The 21755-nt window shown below is 41.1% G+C and overlaps 1 protein-coding gene across 1 annotated transcript; it reads left to right on the top strand.

The window, feature by feature from the left end:
• Nucleotides 1-5246: 5246 nt before the first annotated feature.
• On the top strand, nucleotides 5247-19955 carry tbx4 (T-box transcription factor 4). The gene is made up of 8 exons (XM_061073634.1): nucleotides 5247-5390; nucleotides 5765-5859; nucleotides 13959-14078; nucleotides 14819-14966; nucleotides 18364-18516; nucleotides 18622-18710; nucleotides 18950-19185; nucleotides 19297-19955. The coding sequence occupies exons 1-8, from the start codon at nucleotides 5247-5249 to the stop codon at nucleotides 19953-19955; spliced, it is 1644 nt and encodes a 547-aa protein (XP_060929617.1).
• The last annotated feature ends 1800 nt before the right edge of the window (nucleotides 19956-21755 follow it).

The raw sequence follows: 21755 nt of genomic DNA, 5'->3' as shown, positions 1-21755 counted from the left end.
GGTTATTTTACACGATTGAAAAAGTTGAGAGCGCTACCGGGATTATTCAGTGGGAGCAGATTGTTTCTGTATTTGAAATCAGATTCTGATTGGGGGGTATTTGCTGACATGTAAAACGTGGAGGCCTTTTTTCGGACTATTTAATTCCCGAGCCTCGCTGATGAGCGCGTCGAGTCATTGTCTTCCCTGAAGTCACCATGGTTCCATGGTTCTTTATAAAGGTGAAATACATTCCGTCACATGTGAACAGTGGTGTTCACCACCTGCATCCCGCTGGTAGACAGCAGTGTGTGGTGGTGACCCAGTGGGGACCAGGCTCTCCTGACTTACAGTGCAGTCTGGGGACCTCAGGATCGGGCTCTTAAAGTCACTGGTGGATGAGGATGAGCTGTCGGGACCGAAGCCGCCGGAGAGGCTCCGCAGGGCCGCAGCGGAGTCAGGGCCGCGGCTGGGAGAGAAGCCCCCCCACCCACCGCTGCCCCCACACATCAAGGGGCTGAACACTATGAGTGGAGCCTGTTCCACCGTGTACCAGTGTGTGTGTGTGTGTGTGTGTGTGTGTGTGTGTGTGTGTGTGTGTGTGTGTGTGTGTGTGTGTGTGTGTGTGTGTGTGTGTGTGTGTGTGGTTGTGTGTGTGTGTGTGTGTGCATCCCAGTGAACACCCCACTGAGTCCCCCAGTCACATTGAGGGAGCAGTGCACAGGCGCAGAGTGCAGCTCGGTGCTGGAGAGGCTGAAGGGCACTACGGCAGCGTCTCACCGCCCGACGCAGACACACGTCCACCGGACACCGGACACCGGACAGCGGACAGCCCGCGGAGCCTCCGAGGACCCGGGAGGAGGACGCACAGGCGCCGCAGGGAGCGAGGCGTCCCGCGGCGGAGCCTGAGCCGCGGTGCGGAGGGATGGAGCTCAGCAGAGACTGAGAGCAGGAGGTACAGAGGAGCCAGGATCAGCTGCTGAGGATCTGCTTGTTAGTAAACAGCTCTGCAGGAAGGCTGATGGGTTATAGGCTGGTTACAGGCTGATGGGTTATAGGCTGGTTATAGACAGTATTACAGATTGTGTTGCTTGCTGGTTACAGGCTGGTTTCAGGTTGTGTTACAGGCTGGTTTCAGGTTGTGTTACAGGCTGGTTACAGATAGTATTACAGGCTGGTTACAGGTTGTGTTACAGACAGTATTACAGGCTGGTTACAGGCTGGTTACAGACAGTGTTGCAGGTTGTGTTACAGGTTGTGTTACAGGCTGGTTACAGGTTGTGTTACAGGCTGGTTACAGGTTGTGTTACAGGCTGGTTACAGGTTGTGTTACAGGCTGGTTACAGGTTGTGTTACAGGCTGGTTACAGGTTGTGTTACAGGCTGGTTACAGGTTGTGTTACAGGCTGGTTACAGGTTGTGTTACAGGCTGGTTACAGGTTGTGTTACAGGCTGGTTACAGGTTGTGTTACAGGCTGGTTACAGACAGTGTTACAGGCTGGTTACAGACAGTGTTACAGGCTGGTTACAGACAGTGTTACAGGCTGGTTCCACATGTGTCAGGCGGTGACACACTGCTCCTGTCTCTGTGCTGTGGAAGGTTCAGTGACAGTGATGGACAGGAACACGGAGGCAGATAAGTGAACTGGAACAACTTTTTCTTTACATCTGATTATAACATTTATTGATTTATTTACTTTGTTCATTAATGTCTCGTGCAGAACAGGGGCAGATTATATGGATTGTTCTTCTTGATGCTCCTTTCAGTCAAGATTTTAGATTTTTGGTTTGGATTTAAATTGTTTTGTTTGGTCGATGAATGAAATAAACGTGTGACATAATAATCTTTACATGCCAAATAATGCTATAATTTACAGATGTATAGCCGCAACAAATTCATTTTTATTATTATTATTACTATTATTATTATGACATATTTTAATTCAAGAGGTATTTGTTTTTCATTTTATTGCGTTACTGTTATTCATTATCAAAATAAGAGTGTAAATATTTAAAAAACTTGACCTTTACTTACTTTACAAAAAACACTATGTACACCAAATTAAAATATATATGGTGTCGCGTGATGTTCTTTTCTTAATTATCTCAAAGCAGCACTGGACAAGTCACTGGGTTTTATTTTTTTATTTTTTAAGGAGCAGGATTGCAAAGTCACCTCTGATAGGAATTGAAGTCAGTACCTGAGTTTCTGTGACCATCAAATGAGTCCCTACTGTTGGTGGATTCAGTTTCAGGCCTCACATTTAATGTGTCTCATTTAGTCAATCATTACAACAGCTGAATTGTAAATGAAATGGAATGAAATACTGTCAAACTGGAAGATGTATTTGTTTAAATGCTTTTATTGTGTGTTAGTTTGACCAAAAAGCCTTCAGTGTTTGATGCTCAGGCCTCCTCACATCACAGCTGCACACACAAAATGGCGGCAGATTGACATTTCTCACCCATGTCTCTCTCAGAACAAACCTCATCAGACAACACTCAAAGGTATATTTCTTTCTGTAGCTTTTTGGACTTGTTTGCAGTTGTCCTGCTTTCTGCTCAACTGAAATAAAATGTTCAGTACAGAATTTGTTGCAGGCTGATGGTGACCTTCAGCACCAATATTAAAAACGGATCTTTACATGAAATTTGCAATCAAATGTGCACCAGGGATCATTGTGTGGAAACTCCTCCCCTTTATTTTTCCAGACTTTCCACGTCTGCATAGGAGCATTACTGTTTGTCACTTCTGCACAGGCGCTGCATGGGCTTCTTCTTCTAGTTTGTTGGGATTGTTTTACAAGCAGATTAATTTGAAGCAAAGATTTCTTACAGTACAAACAGCAGGCACTGTATATGCACTCAAAGTACAACATAGTGATGTCAGGACTGTTTTTCTATATCAACTTGTTGCTGGTGTTGACAGGTATCACGTGATGGAGTATGTGCCCTTCATGTCCACAGCGACAGGAACGGACACTTGGTTCCAGCTCACACTTCTCAGTTAAACAGGAGAAGTGAAAGGCCCAGGTTCACACTGTAAAAAATAGAGCAGTTTCTCTGTCAGCCCTTATCTTTATTAGCTTTCAAAGATGTCTCCATCAGTTTACACTGGACACCGCCTCTCCACTTTCATGGCTAAAAGAGTGGCCACTCTGTGTTTACAGGCCCTCATCCTCGGGGAGGAATGAACACCGCTGAGGTTTCAGCAGCAGGGAGAGGAAGGCAACAGGTTTTACTCTGACATGCTGTCGGTAGTCTTTTTTAGCAAGATTGGTAGTTAAGATAATTGGGAAGACGATTTAGATTTTAGAGGAGTAAGTCTCAAATACAGTAGCTTCAACATGATCAGAAAGATAAATTAAGTTCAACGTAATGAAATGTTTCATTTTGACGTGCTGCAACGGTTTTAAATTCATGCCACATGAGTATTTTCAATGAAACAAATGGGTTTTATTGAGCAGAAGTAATTTAAGCAGAACTCGAGAGAACAGTGTGTGTAGTGTGAAACCCTCGAGTGCGTGAGGCTCAGCAGCAGCAGGATGAGACACAGACTGAGATTTGATGGAAGAGTGTGGAAGACAATCTGCAGCGGTTCTGTAGATGTGAGAGACGGGGGGGGAGACATAGAACCACCAACATAATTACAAGGATAAATACTTTGTATCCTCCATTGGGCTAAATGACTATCAACGGATTTTTTCTTTGACTTTGTAGCTTTTCCTCTAAAAAAAAATCATAATTCATCCAGTTTGCCACTGTTTTTAATACTGGGCTACCATGTTTAATATTTTATCCACGATATCCTCTTTAGATCAGGGTTTATGTGTGTGTGTGTGTGTGTGTGGGGGGGGGGCTCATGTTTATATGAGATGGTAATGAAGTGTCGGGATTCTGTGAATAATGTATTCGATTTTACGGAGCAGTAAAATTCACAACTTCTTCATGACTTTAGTTCCTATACAATTTCTTAAGGAACAAATTAATAGAAAACGAATGCACTGATCAGTGAAATGTTGGCCCCATTGCATCATGGGAACTATGTTTTGAATAGAAAGTGTATTCTTAAGATTTAAAATGAGCCACAAACAATTAACAGAGGCCACACAAATTCATACTCAGTATGATTTGAGTATTAAACTAATTTTATCTAAATATCTGAAATCTGATGAGTGACTTTGCTTAGTTTATTCCCTAATATGTGATATGTGTGTGTTGAATGTAACAATTGAAATAACATACAAGGTAGACAGTGATAACCTGGTGCTGAGTCATGTTTGCCTGAAAGCGAGGTTTCCCTTCACATCCGTCTCCACCATTTTGTTACGTTAACAGGTAATGAGACGCCACCCAAAACATTATGTTGATCAATTTAACACAAGTTTTTTTCCATGATTTAGTAAATTAAAACAAATGAGATGGTCTCACTGAATAAATAAATCTATAGCATAGGGAGATGTGGCTGAGAGAAAAGGAAATGCAGGATTTTTATGTCCGCATTTGATGGTTTAGAAATATGAATGAAAATCAAGACATATTTTATGTGTGTGTGTGTCTATGTACAGATAGAGATAAAGTGAATTAAACCTTATCAAGTATTAAATTATGGTATTATTATAATTATTAATTAAAAGTTAAATTTGATATGTTTTTTACTAATTGAAGCTTTTGATAGTAAAATGGCATTGAATGTGTAAATATTTAAAAAGTAAGTGTGACAGATCAATAATCTTGAGAATTTTTTTTCTCACATGAATATGATGTATTTTATGCATATATGTATATATATTCATACAGTGCTTCTTAAACAAATGCACATTTTTCGTTTTCATCATTATAACATATAGTACATATAAATCATCTTGTTTTTAATTCTCAGTAAGACATTTAAATGATTATGAATTAATTTCGAATTTTGGAAAGAAGAGGTTCACATTTTATATTTACACTCTTGCTTCAAAGCTAGCAACATTCCAGATCATTTTAAAATGTCACTTTAACAGCTCAGAGTGGCTGTACTCACAGGGAATCGGCCCATAGGCTGTTTACTGTATATGGTGTTTTAAGCAGAGCTTGGTGATATTGAGGTTTCCACATTTAGCTGCCACGATGGTATGGGATCCATAACATGTATTACTGGCACTGGCGAGTCTGCGTCTGATCAGTGTCACATGGCGGGCCTGATGCTTAGAGGACATTTCTCTGAACTGTCACAGCTCCTCACTGATGCGTCTGACAGCTGAGTATTTCTCTAATCCTGCAGAGATGCTGCAGGAGAAGGCTTCAGCTGTGACGGATGAATGTATGAGCCGAGTCCAGACCGGTGTGGAGACAGATCTCCTCCAACACCAGCCACGACTGGGCCTGTCCACAGCTTCCGCCATTCCCAGCTCCAATGAGCCTGACCAGGTACACACATGGAGACCTAATGTCCCAAACAAACACAGATGCTTCCTATGACTGAATTATTAAGGAATTATTCTTTAGACAGCTCATTCAACGGAGGGGCTGTTGATTGGGATATTTTTAAATTACAAATCAATCAAGTCTTGTTTGTGTTTTGATGAACCCCCCCTAAATAAATGATTTCAGTCAATACAATGTGAATTTTTAATGTGACACAAACTACAGTTGATTTTATGAATTGCTCAGTACGTGTTTATATCCTGATGATTCATGATAATGTTTCTCTTCACACCTTATTTGTTATAGGCCGTGGTGATGGTTTGGTTTGTGTGGAGTGTCACAGTGATTTCCTCTCTCTCTCTTTCTCTCGCGCTCAGAACATTGAGAGCATTAAGGTCATCCTTCATGAGCGGGAGCTGTGGAAGAAGTTCCACGAGGCCGGCACAGAGATGATCATTACTAAAGCAGGCAGGTTAGTAGCGCAGCACAACATCTATCATCATCATCAATCACATAACGACAGAAAATCATTACTTATTATTAGTTTCAACCTTTGTCACTTTATTATTGGTTTTAATTTGAAATACAAATTTTGGGGACATTTACAAATCAAGGATTAAAGGAAATGTTTGTCAATGTAACTAGAAAAGCCATAGTAAAAATGTGTGTGTATCTGAACTTTTATTTCCGTCATTAATAATTACTTTAATAATCATTGGTGGAAGAATTCAGACATCATACTTGGGTGGAGTTTTATTTAAACCTGCGTCACTACCTCTAGTTGATTAAGTAACACAGTGGTGATCAAGCCATCGACCCACTGGTGAAAGTGCTTCAACGTGTTTGCGATTTGGCAGCTTCATGTTAAAAGGATTTACTAGTCAACCACACGTTGACTTTTATCAAGAAATAATTACAAAAAATGCAAAGTATTGTCAGTGAGTAAATATTCAACTCCATTGTTCATCAAAAATACATCGACAAACCCAGACAAGTCCTTTTTCTGATCAGATCAGTGTGAGATGTGTCAGGCAGCGATGGATCAGTGAGGAGCAGCCACACTGAGCTGTTGGATGAAGAGCTGCAGGCGACAGACTGCTCACCTCCAGCTTCCCAGACAGCTGCTCGGCTCCTTTCACTGCGCCCTGCTGCTCACACACTCGTGATGTGTGCAGGATAAAATCAGATCACAGTTTCTCTCAGAATGATGGAAAAAGGCCAATCACTGCCTGACCTCTGTTGGGGTTTGTTTTGCTGCCCCCACGTTTCTCTGTCCGGTCGGATTAAACCACATCAGCTGTTAATTTTCAGGTGTTGTAAAATCAACCAGGAGTGAATAAGATTTCCACTTTAACGTCAAATAACCTGTTACAGGTAATGACCCTTATTCAAAAGTTTAACAAAGATGGACTGAACAAATTCTATAGAAATTTTTAAATGCAAAATCTGAATTACTTACTATAATCAGATAAATAATATGATAATAAAACTCAAGTAAAGTAGGCTACCACCAAATTAAGTACTTCAGTACTTCAGAAATTGTACTTAGCAGGTAATCTTTTATACGACACACACACACACATATTTGGAACATACACACATATATATATTTACATCTGTATGTTTATATATATATTAAAAATTTTTACTTTTATTTTATTCATTTATTTTTTATATGACATTCAAAGCACTTTACAATTCAGTTTTGCAGCACAGTCGCTGGCAATTTGCGGTTCAGGGTCTTAGCGAAAGACACTTCAGTGTGTGGAATTGGGGAGACTGGGATCAAACTGTTGACCTTCTGGTTAGTGACCCCATCTACCTCCGCTCTACCTCCTGAGCCATGATCCACTAAAGTATATTATACCATAGTATATATTGATATTATCAATATTTCAATTATTTATATATATTTATGGTGTTTCAAAATGTAAAATATTAGATTCAGTGGCTCAAAATAAAATAATACATTTCAACAATAAAACTAACCAGTAACCTCAAATAGTGATAATAAAATAAGAGCTGCATTGTAGTTTCACCATAAAAATGTTGTTGGGTTATGTTGTTAGTCCAATAACAATTTTAAAAGTAGCTTATGTGTTGGAGCATGAAAATTAAAGTTTAAGTATATTGGTTTTAATTATAGGAAAATGAGAATCAAACCTTTCGGTGACCATCTGTTCCGTCAGCTATTAGAAACATATCGCAGTTATAGGTTTGTCTTTCATGAAGAGACAGATGGTTCCTGCAGCACTGACTTCATAATTGAAAACACAAATGAGTGCTTGGCTTGTTGGATTTAATGCGACCTAGGATTAGATAGTGAGGCCTGTGGACATTAACCAGAGAATGAGTAGACTCTTAAATCGACCTCCGCCTCTCTTTCCCCATGGGATGGTTTTTTTTACAGTAAAAAATGTAAAAGGTCACCACATTTTTTCTTTAATGCTGCATAACTGTGAGAGATGGGCTTTCCCTTGTCCATCTGATAAAGTGGGCTCTCAATCCCTAAAGCCCTTTGAAGAGCTGTGCAGTGGTTCAGCTATGCAGCTGTGCTGGGAACCTGTATGCTTTCACCTACAGCCAGTCAGCAGCAGTGGCGGCTGTGCTGCTGCTCTGAAGGTCACAGAAACTCTGAATCAACAGAAAACTCAGAATGAATGATATGAATTATTCAGGTATGAATAGTGCATGTAGAGCTGCTCACCTAGTTATAAGATATTTGGTAATGTTGAAAGGAGCATGTTGGCGTAGCCCAGTTACATCCAATCTGATGTTTGAGCAGAGCATGATGTGAGTGGGACAGAAAGGTCGCATGTTGATATTTGGAATCAGTGTCGATCGGAGACCGTTACTTGGTACATTGACAATCTACTATGGGGCTTATTAGTCTTTGGCAGTGAGAGCAAAGGGATCCTGTATATGAACATTCCTCAGTGAAAACATTCTTCATTTCCACTCATTGTACAGCTATCCAATAATGTTCAGATAATGATAAGAACAACAACAACAACTATAATAATAATAATAAAAATAATAAAAAATAAAAATAACAAATATAACATAACATATAATTCTGTCAAATATCTGATATCACTCAGGTGAACAGTGATCAGCTTACTCTGTAATCAGAGTCAGATTTTCAATCATTAAACAGAAGCCAAATTATTTACTATACTTTAATTATTCATTTGATTGTATCACAAAGCAATGCAGATAACAAAATTGAAAAAAGCATGTGTGTGTGTGTACGCAGTAAGGGAGACAGCACTACAAATATACATTCCACCAGTAGTATCAATAGTACAGCAGGAGCTTTGGAGCTTTAATATCTGCTGACTGGAGAAGATGAAACCATGTCAAGAAGTCTGGGCAGGCCCCAGTCTGTCTTCTCCATCAGTAACCTCTAAATAACTGCATACTACCCAAGCCTTAGTAATCTGAACGGGCTTAGTGAGATGTTTAAATGTTGTATAAGGATAAGCATATTTACAAATGAGCAGTTTAGCTCTTCAGCATTTTTTCTCATCAGATCCTTTCAAATGCAAAACTTTCTATGGGCAGCTTCTCACCAGAGCAAACATTTGTCTTCAAGTGTTTACACAGTTCGGCCATAGACTGTGAGATGTCTTTTTCTCTTGTGAAATGTTAAAGGGCTATAAACAAGTGATCTGGTTTTATGTTGATTATCAATAACCTCTTATGGTGTATTGTAATGTGTTTCAAAGCCCTCTGATCAGTCATTCTGCCACATGCCACCATACAGCTGAGGCTTGGAATGCCGAGGTGTCACTTTCAGCATTCTGGCAATCGGACCCTTTAGTCAAATCTGAACATAACCAACAGAAAAGGGTCAAAGGCCAAGGAGAAAGCGTGAAAACGGAGTGGTCAGGCTGAAGTGGCAGTGTTGATCAGCAGGCTGCTGAGTCTGATGCGAGCAGAGAGCCTGTGCGAGGGAGCCTTGTCAAAACGTTATGCGAGTCATTGTAAACATCACATGAGGAAGTGACTGTCAGTTCGAGCCGCCGACAGTCACAGTTAACAATGTTGTGTGATGTTTGCGGTCGTGTCTGAAGGTTTGTGCCGTTGGGACGTGTTTCTGTCAGGACACGTCCTCAAGACATCACCTGTGAGTGCCTGGTAATAAATGAGGTGTTCCTACTGTAGATTGAAATAATGAGATGAACTGTTGAAATCTTATAAACAAATGAAAATATAGTTTTTGTACAATTTAAAAGGTAAATTTGGGCACTATTGTGGTTTTGGTCATGACAAAAATGATTTATGTTTGTTCCAAAGTAAGGTTAAAGCAAACAATACTGTTATCACTCACTCTGCTTTCAGTGGCGGATGCATGTGTATCCAAGACTGCCTCACAATAGTGTATTTGCATTTATTGACTGCAGATATGAATACAATTATTAATATATATTTTTTTATTAACTTTATGAAATCGTATTAATATATTAATAAGAACCTGCTTTTAAGAAATCGCAAATCAGAATATCATGAACGACTGGTTGGTAATGCAAATCCCAACTAGTAACTTTTACATTGATACAAATTAAATATTATTGGAGGAGAATTATACCTGGAGTCACAAGGTACACAATAGTACACATCTGGTATCGTTATACTGCAAACATGAATGAAGGGTTAGGAAACAATGTTCAATACTGTTTCATGTGGAAGGTTTTTAGCAAATGTGATGAAAAGAAGAAAAAAAACAACACTAAAATCGGCGACCTACATGATCAACATGTTGTAAAAAATGTAATATGAAAAAATAACTTGAACTTCAAGTGTTCCGGGGTTTAAAAAGAAAAGGTTTGTGATCCACTGCTTTGTCATGTGAGGGGGGGGTCAGTGCAGAGGTGGCACGGGAGGAGACACAGATGCAGAGGAGCCCTGCTGTCACTCAGGGGATCCCACATGTTCCCAACACTCTGAAATGAAACTAGCTCAGCCCTCTCCCATGCAGCACCTAGCAGAGCCTAGAAGACTTGTTATTGTGAGTGTCATTGTCCAGGCATAATCCTCCCGTTTCAAAGCGCCCAGCCGAGCTCTTCCCTCACTCTCCCACATTGTACACAGCCCGTCAAGAGAGCAGCGGCGGGTTGATAAGAGGAATCCGGCGCCCACCATAGGCTGAGTCTGCTAGGTTGTAGAGCTTCATCATCCCCCCCTCAACGCTCCGTTTGATCTCACTGTGGTACTGGAGATTCCCAGAGAGGGAATGGCCGAAACATGTGGGAATGTTAAGAGAAACAGCTGGCACACACACACGGACACACACACGGACACACACACGGACACTGACACTGATATCATACATACACTCTGCACCTTCCATTTCTCATACTCCCCTTACACTCACTTAGTCACACTAACATATGTATATATATGTATATGTACACACACACACACACACACACACACACACACACACACACACACACACACACACACACACACACACACACACACACACACACTTATATGAGCAGTTACTATTTAAATAGATGGTAATTAGAATTTATTTACAGTCTACATTATTCACTACATTAAATTTGGGGTTTAGTTAAAATGTTGCTCGCTTAGGGTCTAATGGGATACGTTACTAATTGCATGCAGTAGAATACATTTCAAAAACAGACCTTTCAACTCTGTCCACATAAGTCACCAGTGGTCACTAACAGTTTGAAAAGTAGGAAAATTATGTAATTACCATCACAGTCAGCAGCTCTCGTCCCTAACATGTTATTCAGCTCTCTCTATGTCATTAAACACCAAATGAGAGAATATCTTTTGAAGAATCATGTTCATCCAGTAGAGTTCAGAGACTTATAAGAGTTGGCAACACACTAACTAGGGCCGGCTGCACTCACCTCTAGCTTTCGCTGCAAAATGCATCAGCCAACTCACAGATGCTTCTGTGACATCACAAGTCTCTGGATTTGTCGCTGTTAAATTGTGTCCTGCAAACGGCAAAGTGTGTGGTCTGAAGTTATGTTCAAATTGTCTAGTGTGTGCATTCTGACAATTATAATATTAAAAATCAGTCAAATCTGTCAATATACTTATGGACTCTTTAATTTTTTAAAATCGGTTAAGAGTTGAAAATCCCCCAGTGTTCACCAGGCCTTATACACTTTATGTCTTTACTTCATTGTCACCTGTCTGTATCCAGGTGCGAAAATTTTCTAATCTTTCTCTCATATTAAACAGCTACAACACTAAAATAACAATCTTTTTAACAGGTCAGTAAAGTAAAGCAGTATAGAAAAACCTTATGTGAAAACAACAGTCTGCATTTATTTACAAGTCAACAGCTCACTGTGCGATTGGAAGTTGAGATTATTTTCCATTAAATATTGAAGATTATAACTGTTTTACACACCTGTCTCAGTGGTGCTATCCGTGGTCCTGAAAGAGCAGATTGAAGTCTGACATATTATATTTGCAATTAAGCCTGTGCTTTGTTGTGTGTGATCTCCATCAAGAAAAAAGGGCAAGTCCTGAGAAAGACAATATCGAGCTTTATTATTGATGTATTCAATCTTTTTTTTAGCATCTGTTGCACCTCTGTCCGTCCTGGGAGAGGGATCCCTCACATGTGGCTCTCTCGAATGTGTGCATGTTTCTTCTCCTGTTAATAGGGATATTTTAGGGGTCGATTTTCCTTGTTAAGGCCTATGAGAGAAATTGTGATTGTAAATATGGGCTATACAAATAACATTTCTGATTTTTGTATCCAATGAATCGCCCTACCCCCCAATTACACGGTTTACAAGTGAGGCACATCTCTGTGTTTCCTTCACTTTTTGTGTGTGCAGTAGTAATTCCATACTTGTCAGTCATTGTGTCCCACCCCTCTTACATTATTGTCCCCTACTTTGAGTATGGCTATAAGAAACAATACTTTTGTTATGAGGTCAAACCTGGAGAGGAGACCTTGAGAGTATATGCAACAGTTGGACAAGCTAAGTTAGTATATTACTAACAACCATGGACCAACATCCTTTTGTGTCTGAGATTCCGTTTCGTCTGTGTGGCGGGACCATAGACTGCACAGGCGGGACAGACTCATTTGATGGGGGGGGCATTATACAGTCATAATACACAAATCTGAGGGCCACATGTGTTGACACGGTCCCCCATCTGCTCCGGCTGTGTGATGTGAGTGGAGCCAGAGATCAGCAGAGGTCTGTTCTGAATGCACCTCTGGGATTTAGCCATCTTTCAGTGAGGATGATACCGTGACTGATCTCTCTTAATGATTGGATTTGAAGCCTAAGAGAGAGAATTAAATTACCTGCCCTCAATCCCTATCCTTCCTCTCTCTCTTCCTTTCTCTTTTCCTCTCTCTCTTTCTCTCTGTCTCTCTCTCTCTCAGTTGCTGCCTCTCTCTTATGCGAGTGAGTTTTTACAGTAACATGATCAGATGGTGTCAGCAATATGAGCATTTTAAGGCATTCACATTAAACAACAAGTATGGAAATAGGTGTTTTGATGCAATGGTGCCCTCTGAAAAAACATGCAAGGCTCACTTAAGTGTTATAAACTGCAGGCCTTTTTGACTCTGGCCTCTTGAGCAATGACAAGTCTGCTGTCTAAACTGTTGTCAAATCCAGGGTGCCATTAAAAACCACTTAGGACTTTATAAGGAGCCACAGAGCCCTTTGCAAAGTTTTCTTTAGTGCAGATGGGATGAACAAGTTTTTGGTTTCCCAGGAGAGGTCAGGAGAGGTAGCTCCCTTCATGTGTTTTATAGCCTATAAATGGCGGCTATATCAGCATATTCTGTTTTTTGTTTCAGGGCATTTAAAAGATGAAAGATAGAGTGGGTTGCCAACATTTTTATGGTATATAAGAATCACGAGTACGAGAGGATTTGAGTCCTCTTCCAAATCAATGCCTGCATGGACACAAATATTACCAGGACGTGACGATCCTGACAGTAAGATCAACATTAAGAAGAGCTTTGGCAAGTGGCTCCTATTCTGTAATGTGCTTATTGGGATTACCTGTGTAGGAGTAGGTTCCATCAAAGGACTCTGCAGGTAAAAGGTATTTCAAGTTTCAGAGACGTCAGCTTCTCACCCTGCCCGTCGCTCAGTCCACTGACCTCTGTGTGGGACCTCGCTCGTGTCAGTCCCTTAAAGACTTCAGTGATCTGCAGTCAATGAGTTAATCAGATCTTCATCTGCACTGTCTGTACCGATACTACACTCGTCTGACACATACAACTGGCCCGAAGGATTAGGAAGATGAACACAGAGTGCCGACCTTTCTGTTATACCTTGAACTTTGCAAAGATAAAGGCAGGTCATTTCATATGCATCATACACGTAGGTATATAGCAACATATACTTGACCCATCCATGTGCATATAACATAGATACATAATAAGGCCATGCTAAGGAAGATAAAAATAGGTTAATTTAATTAGATGAATTCCTAAAGTCTATGGATGAGGTCAGCTGCTTTTTCAGAATATTTTACACTGTTTAAGCTTTGCACAATAAATGTGAGAATTTTAAAAAACTTCCCTGTTCATTCCTCCAACAGGAGGATGTTTCCAAGCTACAAGGTCAAAGTGACTGGGATGAACCCTAAAACCAAGTACATCCTACTCACTGACATTGTTCCAGCTGATGATCATCGCTACAAGTTCTGTGATAACAAGTGGTAAGTCTCTCAGGTCATAAGTGAATCTGACCTATTCAATTAAATAGTATTGAAAAGTTGAATTCATAAGTAATTAAACTGTCTTGTGGCATGGTGAAAAAATCTAATATGAATATCTTCATTATTTTAGTGTATGTGTATGAAGGCAGAGCAGAACTTCCAAGTGTGACATAGTCTGATAGCCGAGTGTTACTGCAGATCATCCTTGGCTATGGCTCTGTGCTGTAGGGAACTGGTAAGACACTTGTCAAAGAGAAAAAGGCTGCAGGATTGGACTCAACATTTCTCCAGTTGACTGTGTATGTCATGACTCTGGAGTCCTCCATCCATCAGAACCACATAAAAGCTGGCACTGCCTTCTACTCATGGGTGGACGAAAAGGTTTGCCAGGAAAAGCTGACAAGATCCCAAACTCTAAAGCAGAAATAAGTCATTTTACTTTCTGATCTTGTGGCATGGCCTGCAGTTGGTGGGTTCTGGTGTTCCTCAGCAACACCTTGGAGAGGCATAATTCGTAATGATGTTTTTCGCTGAGGCCACCGCCTTGCAGTCTAGGGGATTTAATACTGTGAGGGTTGAGAGCAGAGGTTCCCTAATCCTGTACACAGACGTATTCCCTAAAAAACACAATGCCACTGGCTCTTTTAAACAGGAACATATAGCTACAAATACAAATACATATGAGTTTGTCATTGCTTCCTTCGTCTAAATTTGCTGCACTTCTCTTAATCTGTTTATAGGATGGTGGCTGGAAAGGCAGAGCCAGCAATGCCGGGGAGACTCTACGTGCACCCAGACTCTCCTGCCACAGGAGCTCACTGGATGAGGCAGCTGGTCTCATTTCAGAAACTCAAACTAACAAACAATCACCTGGACCCTTTCGGGCATGTGAGTACCTACTTTATATTTTGTCATCTTTCCAATTGGGTTTGTTAAAATGTTACTCACAAGTTCAGCAGCTAAAATCTGAGAGGATGGCAACAGCTGTCTATAATTTGCATCTGTGGTGACACTTAAGTGACAATAACACAAGCTGCTTTCAGACATGCACTGAACTCTAAAGAATCTACTGAGTGGGGCTGTGTGTGGGAACACAAATGTCCAGCCCCACAATAAAAACTCCCTCGTCCAAATGAGCCCATTTACACAGCAGGGGATCCTCCGCAGGATTTATCACGAGCGAGTGGGTGCATGATGACGTTTTCACATTGCGACAGAAGGAAAAGGTTTAAATGAAATAGCCATGGCACACACGTAGAGAGACACCAATAAAGATGTCAACATAGTTTTTGGTGATAAGGGCCAATGCTTATGTGGATGTGCTGTAAACAAAAACATGTGATCTCCACAGCCGATTAATATGTGACATCCTGTGTCTGCCTGCTGCACCAGCCCTCACCTGAACGCTCCAGAGATTTCTGTGTTTTTGTGACCACGTCTGTACGGAGAACCTCCTGCTGCTTTGTTCATGTGTGGAAGACAAATTCCTGAAAAAGTCCAGACCAAATTCTGTTGACATCCTCTGGAGTTCAGGTCTGAAAACGGCTAAAGTGCAGTCTAAATAATATGATTAATATGGAATTGAATAATGTGTCTACTTAATGGCCTATAAAATTGTTCCGGGAACTCTTGCCATGTTCCAAGAATTTTGTAAGTAATAAGTAGTAAGTAGTAAGTATATATGTATGTATATATATTTTGTATTTATTTGTATTTTATTTAGATATATTACTTTATATATTACTATATATAGGTTTAGGTAACAATTCAAAACTCTACAATACATAAATCTCAAATTTGTGGTGGAACGTGGAGGAGTGCAGGATAGAGAATGGAGGGAAAGAGAGAGGAGGCAGAGGGAGGTGAAGAGTGTGACTGTGGCAGCGCTCCCCAGGGGAACTCGGGGATAACTTGTCTGAAGCCATACCATCAATGGGCGGGCTCATTAGGTTCATAACCTCTCAGATCAGTGGCGGGGCCCGCTGTCAGGTTGAGTTGAGTGCATGGCCAGTGATAAGGGCGAGTAATGAGAACAGAGCAAGTTAGAGGCCAAGCCGAGCTCAGATGACGCCCAGACCAGGAGGTGTGTAGAAGGTCAGTGCCTCTCGAAGGAGAGCGGAGGAACTCCCATTCGCTACAAAATTTAAAGAATATGTATGAAAAAATAATTGGACTAAAGTTCTCACTGCTCCCATGTGCTCGTACTGCTTTGTGAGGTAGAGTGCAGACAACTGTTGAGTTGGGAATTCCTGCTATGCAGTCTTTTGAGTGACTGACTGAACATCTGCCTTCTACAGAGTCCAGTCTCTTTATGGAGTAATTGGCTCTCACACTGTAGAATCAGTGGTCTCTGCCAATTTTTGTTTATATCCCAAGGTCCTTTAAAACCAAATCATTTGTTTATCTGTATATATTGCACCAGACTCACACCCTCCACCTTCCTGTCATGAAAACAAAATTGCTCAGCATCAGCAATACAAAGAATCTGTTGTTTACAGAGAGCAAACAGATGTTAGTAACCTGGAGGAAAGAGCCTAAGCCGAGCCAGGTTTCTCTAAGGATAGCAATCATCAGAGAGAAATATTTTTTAAGTGTAGACATTGGACATAATCTGATCCTATTTTGGGTCATAATATTCTTTTGTTATAAATAATTCTTATTGTCTCCTGAAGAATGCATGTCAAGCACATCAGTCAAAGCAAATAATCCTGTCTGAATGTTTTTATATCAAGAAAGATGAAAGGAAATTCCCTCTTTAGCTCCTCAGTGATCTAAGGAAGGCTTCTATGATAACTGCATTCAGACAAGAGTCTCCAGTATCACCCTCAGACAGCAGCCAGACAGCAGAGCAGACAAAGGTCAACAGAGAGCCTCTGGTGAACCAACCAATGGCTTATCTCTGTCTCCAGCCTGCCTCGGCAACAGAAGCATGTGAGTGCGGCCGTTTGGTCTTCAACCTGAGCCTCGCTCCCTTTGCCCTCATCAACCTTTGCCTCTTGTTCTGAGCCTCCTAGAGGAGAAGGCTCTTCAAGAGTGTCTGGTGAAGGAGGAGGGGAGCAGAGGTGCAGAGCTTGATGTTCATCGGTGTTGACAGAGCTGGACTAGTGATGACCCCACTACTGTTGCTAACGCTTCACTGGGCACAGCACTAGGCTGCGGTGAGCAGAGCGATGGTGGTGAGCCGACCTGTGGCCACCGAAACAACCGAAACGCGTTCAACACATGCTACCTGCTACGCTGACACACAACACACTGATTCCACAATAAGTGCAATGAGATAAGAGATGTAGAGAAGCGGTTCGATGAGCTAATTGATTTATTCTTAAAGGCTACATTTTAACACAGAATTTAGCAGGAGATAGACAGTAACAGGGATATATAATATGCATGTTAGTTGGCAGTGTTCAAATATATACTATTTATTCAATAAAATTTGATTTATATAGCGCCAAATCATAACCTGCATTATCTCAAGGCGCTTAAGATATTAAGGTCAAGACCTTACATTTTTTTTACAGAAACCCAACAGTTCCCATGATGAGCAAGCACTTTGGCGACTGTTGATACAGAAAACTCCCTCAAGCTAGTTTAAAGGCATAAACACAGTCTTTACACAGCTCCAGCTCTCTGGCTATTTCCATACATAGACACACATATGTATATAAATATGAAAAAAATCTATCTATTTGTACATTTTATCAGCTTTAATTAGTTAGTAGTTTTCTCAGTCAGATTATCTCGTTGACTCGAAATCAGTGTTTCCCTCAATCATGATCATTATTTAACAAATAATGGATCTAGAATGGCACTCAGTAGAAAACATGAATGGCCCAACAGTCGCCTTAAATTCAATCAAGGTGCAACAAACTGCACACAGTCACAGATATCAATTCCCTAACTAAGCCGGATTGTATTCATCAAGATCCATGAATTAGTCCCTGGGAATTCTGTAAAAATGTATATATATATAGATAGAATTATATATATATATATATCTATATATAGTATCCTATCTCCTATCCTATCCTATCTCAAAATGTTAAATTTAGAAAGAAAGAAAAGCAATCCTGGGTCCACCTCTTTATCAAGGTCAGCTCCAAACTGTAATTTCCCATCGTTTCACAAAGTGTTGAGGAAATCCATTCAGTCATTTTAGCTTATTGGGAAGGTGTGAATACGTAACATCTCTTGCAGAGGTAATGTTAATTCAAGCAGCTGACTTTCTGACCGTTACTCTAATGACTGTTGTGTGAGTGTTTGAAATGTGTGGCCTTTTTTCCTGTAGATCATCCTGAACTCTATGCACAAGTACCAGCCCCGACTACACATAGTCAAAGCTGATGAGAACAATGCCTTTGGATCCAAGAACACTGCGTATTGTACTCATGTCTTTCATGAGACAGCCTTCATCTCTGTGACCTCGTATCAAAACCACAAGGTACAGCAACTGGCAACTATGCAGATGTAAAGTTCCTATATATTTGTTCTACAGTGCTTTCTTTTAAAAAATAGAATGAGCTTTTATGAAATGTTATTTCCCTAGATCACACAGCTGAAAATAGAGAACAACCCATTTGCCAAGGGATTCCGAGGCAGTGAAGAAGGGGATCTGCGTGTTTCAAGACTACAGGGGTATGTTTACATGACAAAGAAACCGGCGAAGTCAAACTGATCCTATAGAATCCCATAGATCTCTGGAATTGTCTTGTAAACCTGACATACTGTATATAAATGAGCACTTCAAGGGGTTTATTTATGGGTCTTGATAAAAGACTCTACCTCGTCTCTTTGAAAGACCATGTTTAGTGGAATTGTCGGCACGCACGGCAAACTGACTCTGTTTCTTTTCTATTTGCACGACTGATCCGTAGGAAAGAGTATCCAGTGATTTCAAAGAACATGGTTCGTCAGAGGCTCATCTCGTCACACAGTCACCTTGCAGGGAAGCTCGGCACAGGAGTTCTAACGGGGCACCCTCAGGTCCTGTCCACTTTTCAGTACGAGGCTGGGGTTCCTTTGTCTAACTCAGACCACCAAGATCCCATCACAAACCACTTCTCTCAGAGCAGAGATCCCAGCCTTCTTTACCACTGCTTCAAACACAGAGGTACTTTCTCAGTCATGGTTGAGCAATCGTAGAGGGTTGTGAACATTAAGACATGTCCAGTAAGTTCTCTACTTCTTTAAAACCAATGCAGTTAATTGTATCCCTTTGCAGATAATGCCCGGCACCTGGAGCTTGGTTGTAAGCGGCCGTATCTGGAGTCCTCGTCTGTGGGCTCAGAGGAGCACTACTTTCGTTCAGCTCCCTCTTATGAATCGTCCCTACTGTCTCATCCATACTGCACTGAGGCCATCACCTCTAGAGAAGCTTGCATGTACGGCAGTATGGACACGGAGTCTGGATCCGGGGCGGCGGACACAGATGACCTGGCCAACTCCCCTTCCATCAATTGCAACATGTGGGCTACAATGCAGCCTTACCCTCGCTATAGCGTGGAGGGTGTTCCGTACCAGCCCTTCACGGCTCACTTTACCAACGCTGCCGCGGTCACACCTGTGGTACCCCATCCCACATCGTCCATGGTGTCGAGGTCGCAGGCAGACCTGGGTGTCTACAACTCCACTTCGGTCCAGCGAGGTCTGCCCATCATACCATCACCCTCTTCCTCCTCTTCATCGTGCTCTCCAGCTGTTCCAGGATCCAGAGAGAGGTCAGGCCATCCCTCTCTGTTCCACAAAAAGCCAGGGTCACCTCTCCGGCCTCACAGAGATTTCCCAGCTTATCCAACACAAGGCACTCTATCCATCCGGGATGCGTCCTACCAGTACCAAGTGGGGCTGAGCAGCGCAGGGACTCACTGGACTGACAGCTAATGTGGACCACTAGAGAAACCTGTTTTGTCCAAAGGTTTCCACCACAGGCTGCTGATGGCCAGCAATGGTAACCAAAGCAATTTATGTCTATGATTTCCCCACTAAAGCAACTGCAGTATGATACACAACACTGTATTTGACGAGCAGTGGCTGACCTCATCTTGTTGATTTGTACAATCTGTGCTATAAGCGTTTTATCAGACACAGTGAGCTGGTTAATCCATTCGCAAATGCAAAGCATAGGTTTGATCAGCGTTTCAAGTTTGCCACTACAACTTACTACCCCAAGAGACTTGGCGAGCTAACCTGACGCAATAATACTTTCTTTAGACAAAAAGAAGAAGTGGATAGGGGCAAATTAGCAGATGCTATTCTTCGATACTATATGTTTTAGATACATACAAGTTCAGAGGATGAGGCTGATGTGATTCTTGTTTTCTTGTTGTCAACAAATCCCATTAAAAAGTATCTCTCAAAACTTTCAGATTTTCCTACCCGCTCTCAATGCCAAGCCCATTGGTCCCTATAGTAGATGTTTATTTTCTAAGAATACTTTAAATACTTCCATTAAAAAATGGTTCACCCTTTTCCTCAAAGAGATTAGCAGTGTACATTGTATGAAGTCATACTCAAACATGGATGAATAGTGTGTTATATCAAGTGCGCAATTTTGACCCACTCTTCTGCTGCATCACCACTTTCTGCTGCTGCTGCTGCTGCTCATATGTCATTTTAAAAGCCCTTCCTCCTCCAACAGGCTCTGAGTCTCTATTTCCCTAAGAGGTAAATCATCACTGTTTCTTGCTGCTCCCCGATATGCAGAGCTTTGTGCTTCATTGTGGATGTCAATACTGTATTTATTCTACAGTTAACCACATGGTATATGGTGAGTTGCAGCATAACGGTGCATCTTAAACTGATTCATAATAAATAACATTGGCTCTGGTCAGGAGGCAACAGTTAAGCTAATTTTATTGCTTGTCTTTTTATTGGATTATTTGACATTAAGTAAAATTCAGATCAATGTCAGCCCTCGAGACATGTTCATCTGGGAGGGGATTTCTAATAGTTAAGACAGTTATGGTCCTTTTGAATCCTAATTATTCACAAGTGCCAAAATGAGATTTGCTACCCAATGGTTTCTAAGGAACAGGTTGATCATGTTAGAATATGTAAGACTGAATTTTAAATTCATTGTGCAAACTAAGAATCGGATGTGCATTATAATGGAAAGGTACTCAAGGCAGTGTTTAACCTTGCTGTAGGGCCACATACGGAGCAATGGGATCAAGTGAAAGGTGAACCACAAAGGTAGCCAGCATTAGAGATGTAAGTGTTTAGGTCATTAGATACTTTCTGCAGGTCCATGTGAGGTGTGTTTTACTAATCTAAGGCTCAGCCATTGTGGTGTGGTTAGTTGTCAAAGCTTGGCTCCCAACAAAACTCTAGTTAAACCAGGACAGCAGAGAACTCTCAGGCAGAACCAGATGGGAGCTTAAAAAAGTGATGTTAAGCCATGGTGAGCACCGGAAAAGAGAGCTGCACACAAATTCCACTCCCAAATGAGTGAGTTGGAAAAAATGTCTTAAGACTGCAAATACAAAACAGCCCGAGCAGACAGGGGAGCTGGAAGACAGCGCTCTCGTTAGCATGATAAGCCGTAGAGTTCGAACTTGCATTGACAATGAAAGTTGATATGTTGGTGATCCCTCATGTATTTCTGTTTTTTTCTCTCGTTTCATGTTGTTTAATTCAATATAACATTTTTGAATATATTGACATTTTTGCACACCTGATAAA

Source organism: Limanda limanda, chromosome 6, assembly GCF_963576545.1.
Source record: "Limanda limanda chromosome 6, fLimLim1.1, whole genome shotgun sequence".
NCBI lineage: Eukaryota > Metazoa > Chordata > Actinopteri > Pleuronectiformes > Pleuronectidae > Limanda > Limanda limanda.
The sequence above is the reverse complement of the archived record's forward strand: the minus strand, read 5'-3'. Positions and strand labels throughout refer to the sequence as shown.

Bases quoted from the DNA above. Each gene is read 5' to 3' on its own strand.
- tbx4 (XM_061073634.1), top strand. From the start codon at position 5,247: ATGCTGCAGGAGAAGGCTTCAGCTGTGACGGATGAATGTATGAGCCGA. The intron at 14,079-14,818 runs GTAAGTCTCTCA...ATCTGTTTATAG, and splicing joins AAGTTCTGTGATAACAAGTG to GATGGTGGCTGGAAAGGCAG. The intron at 18,517-18,621 runs GTACAGCAACTG...TTATTTCCCTAG, and splicing joins CCTCGTATCAAAACCACAAG to ATCACACAGCTGAAAATAGA.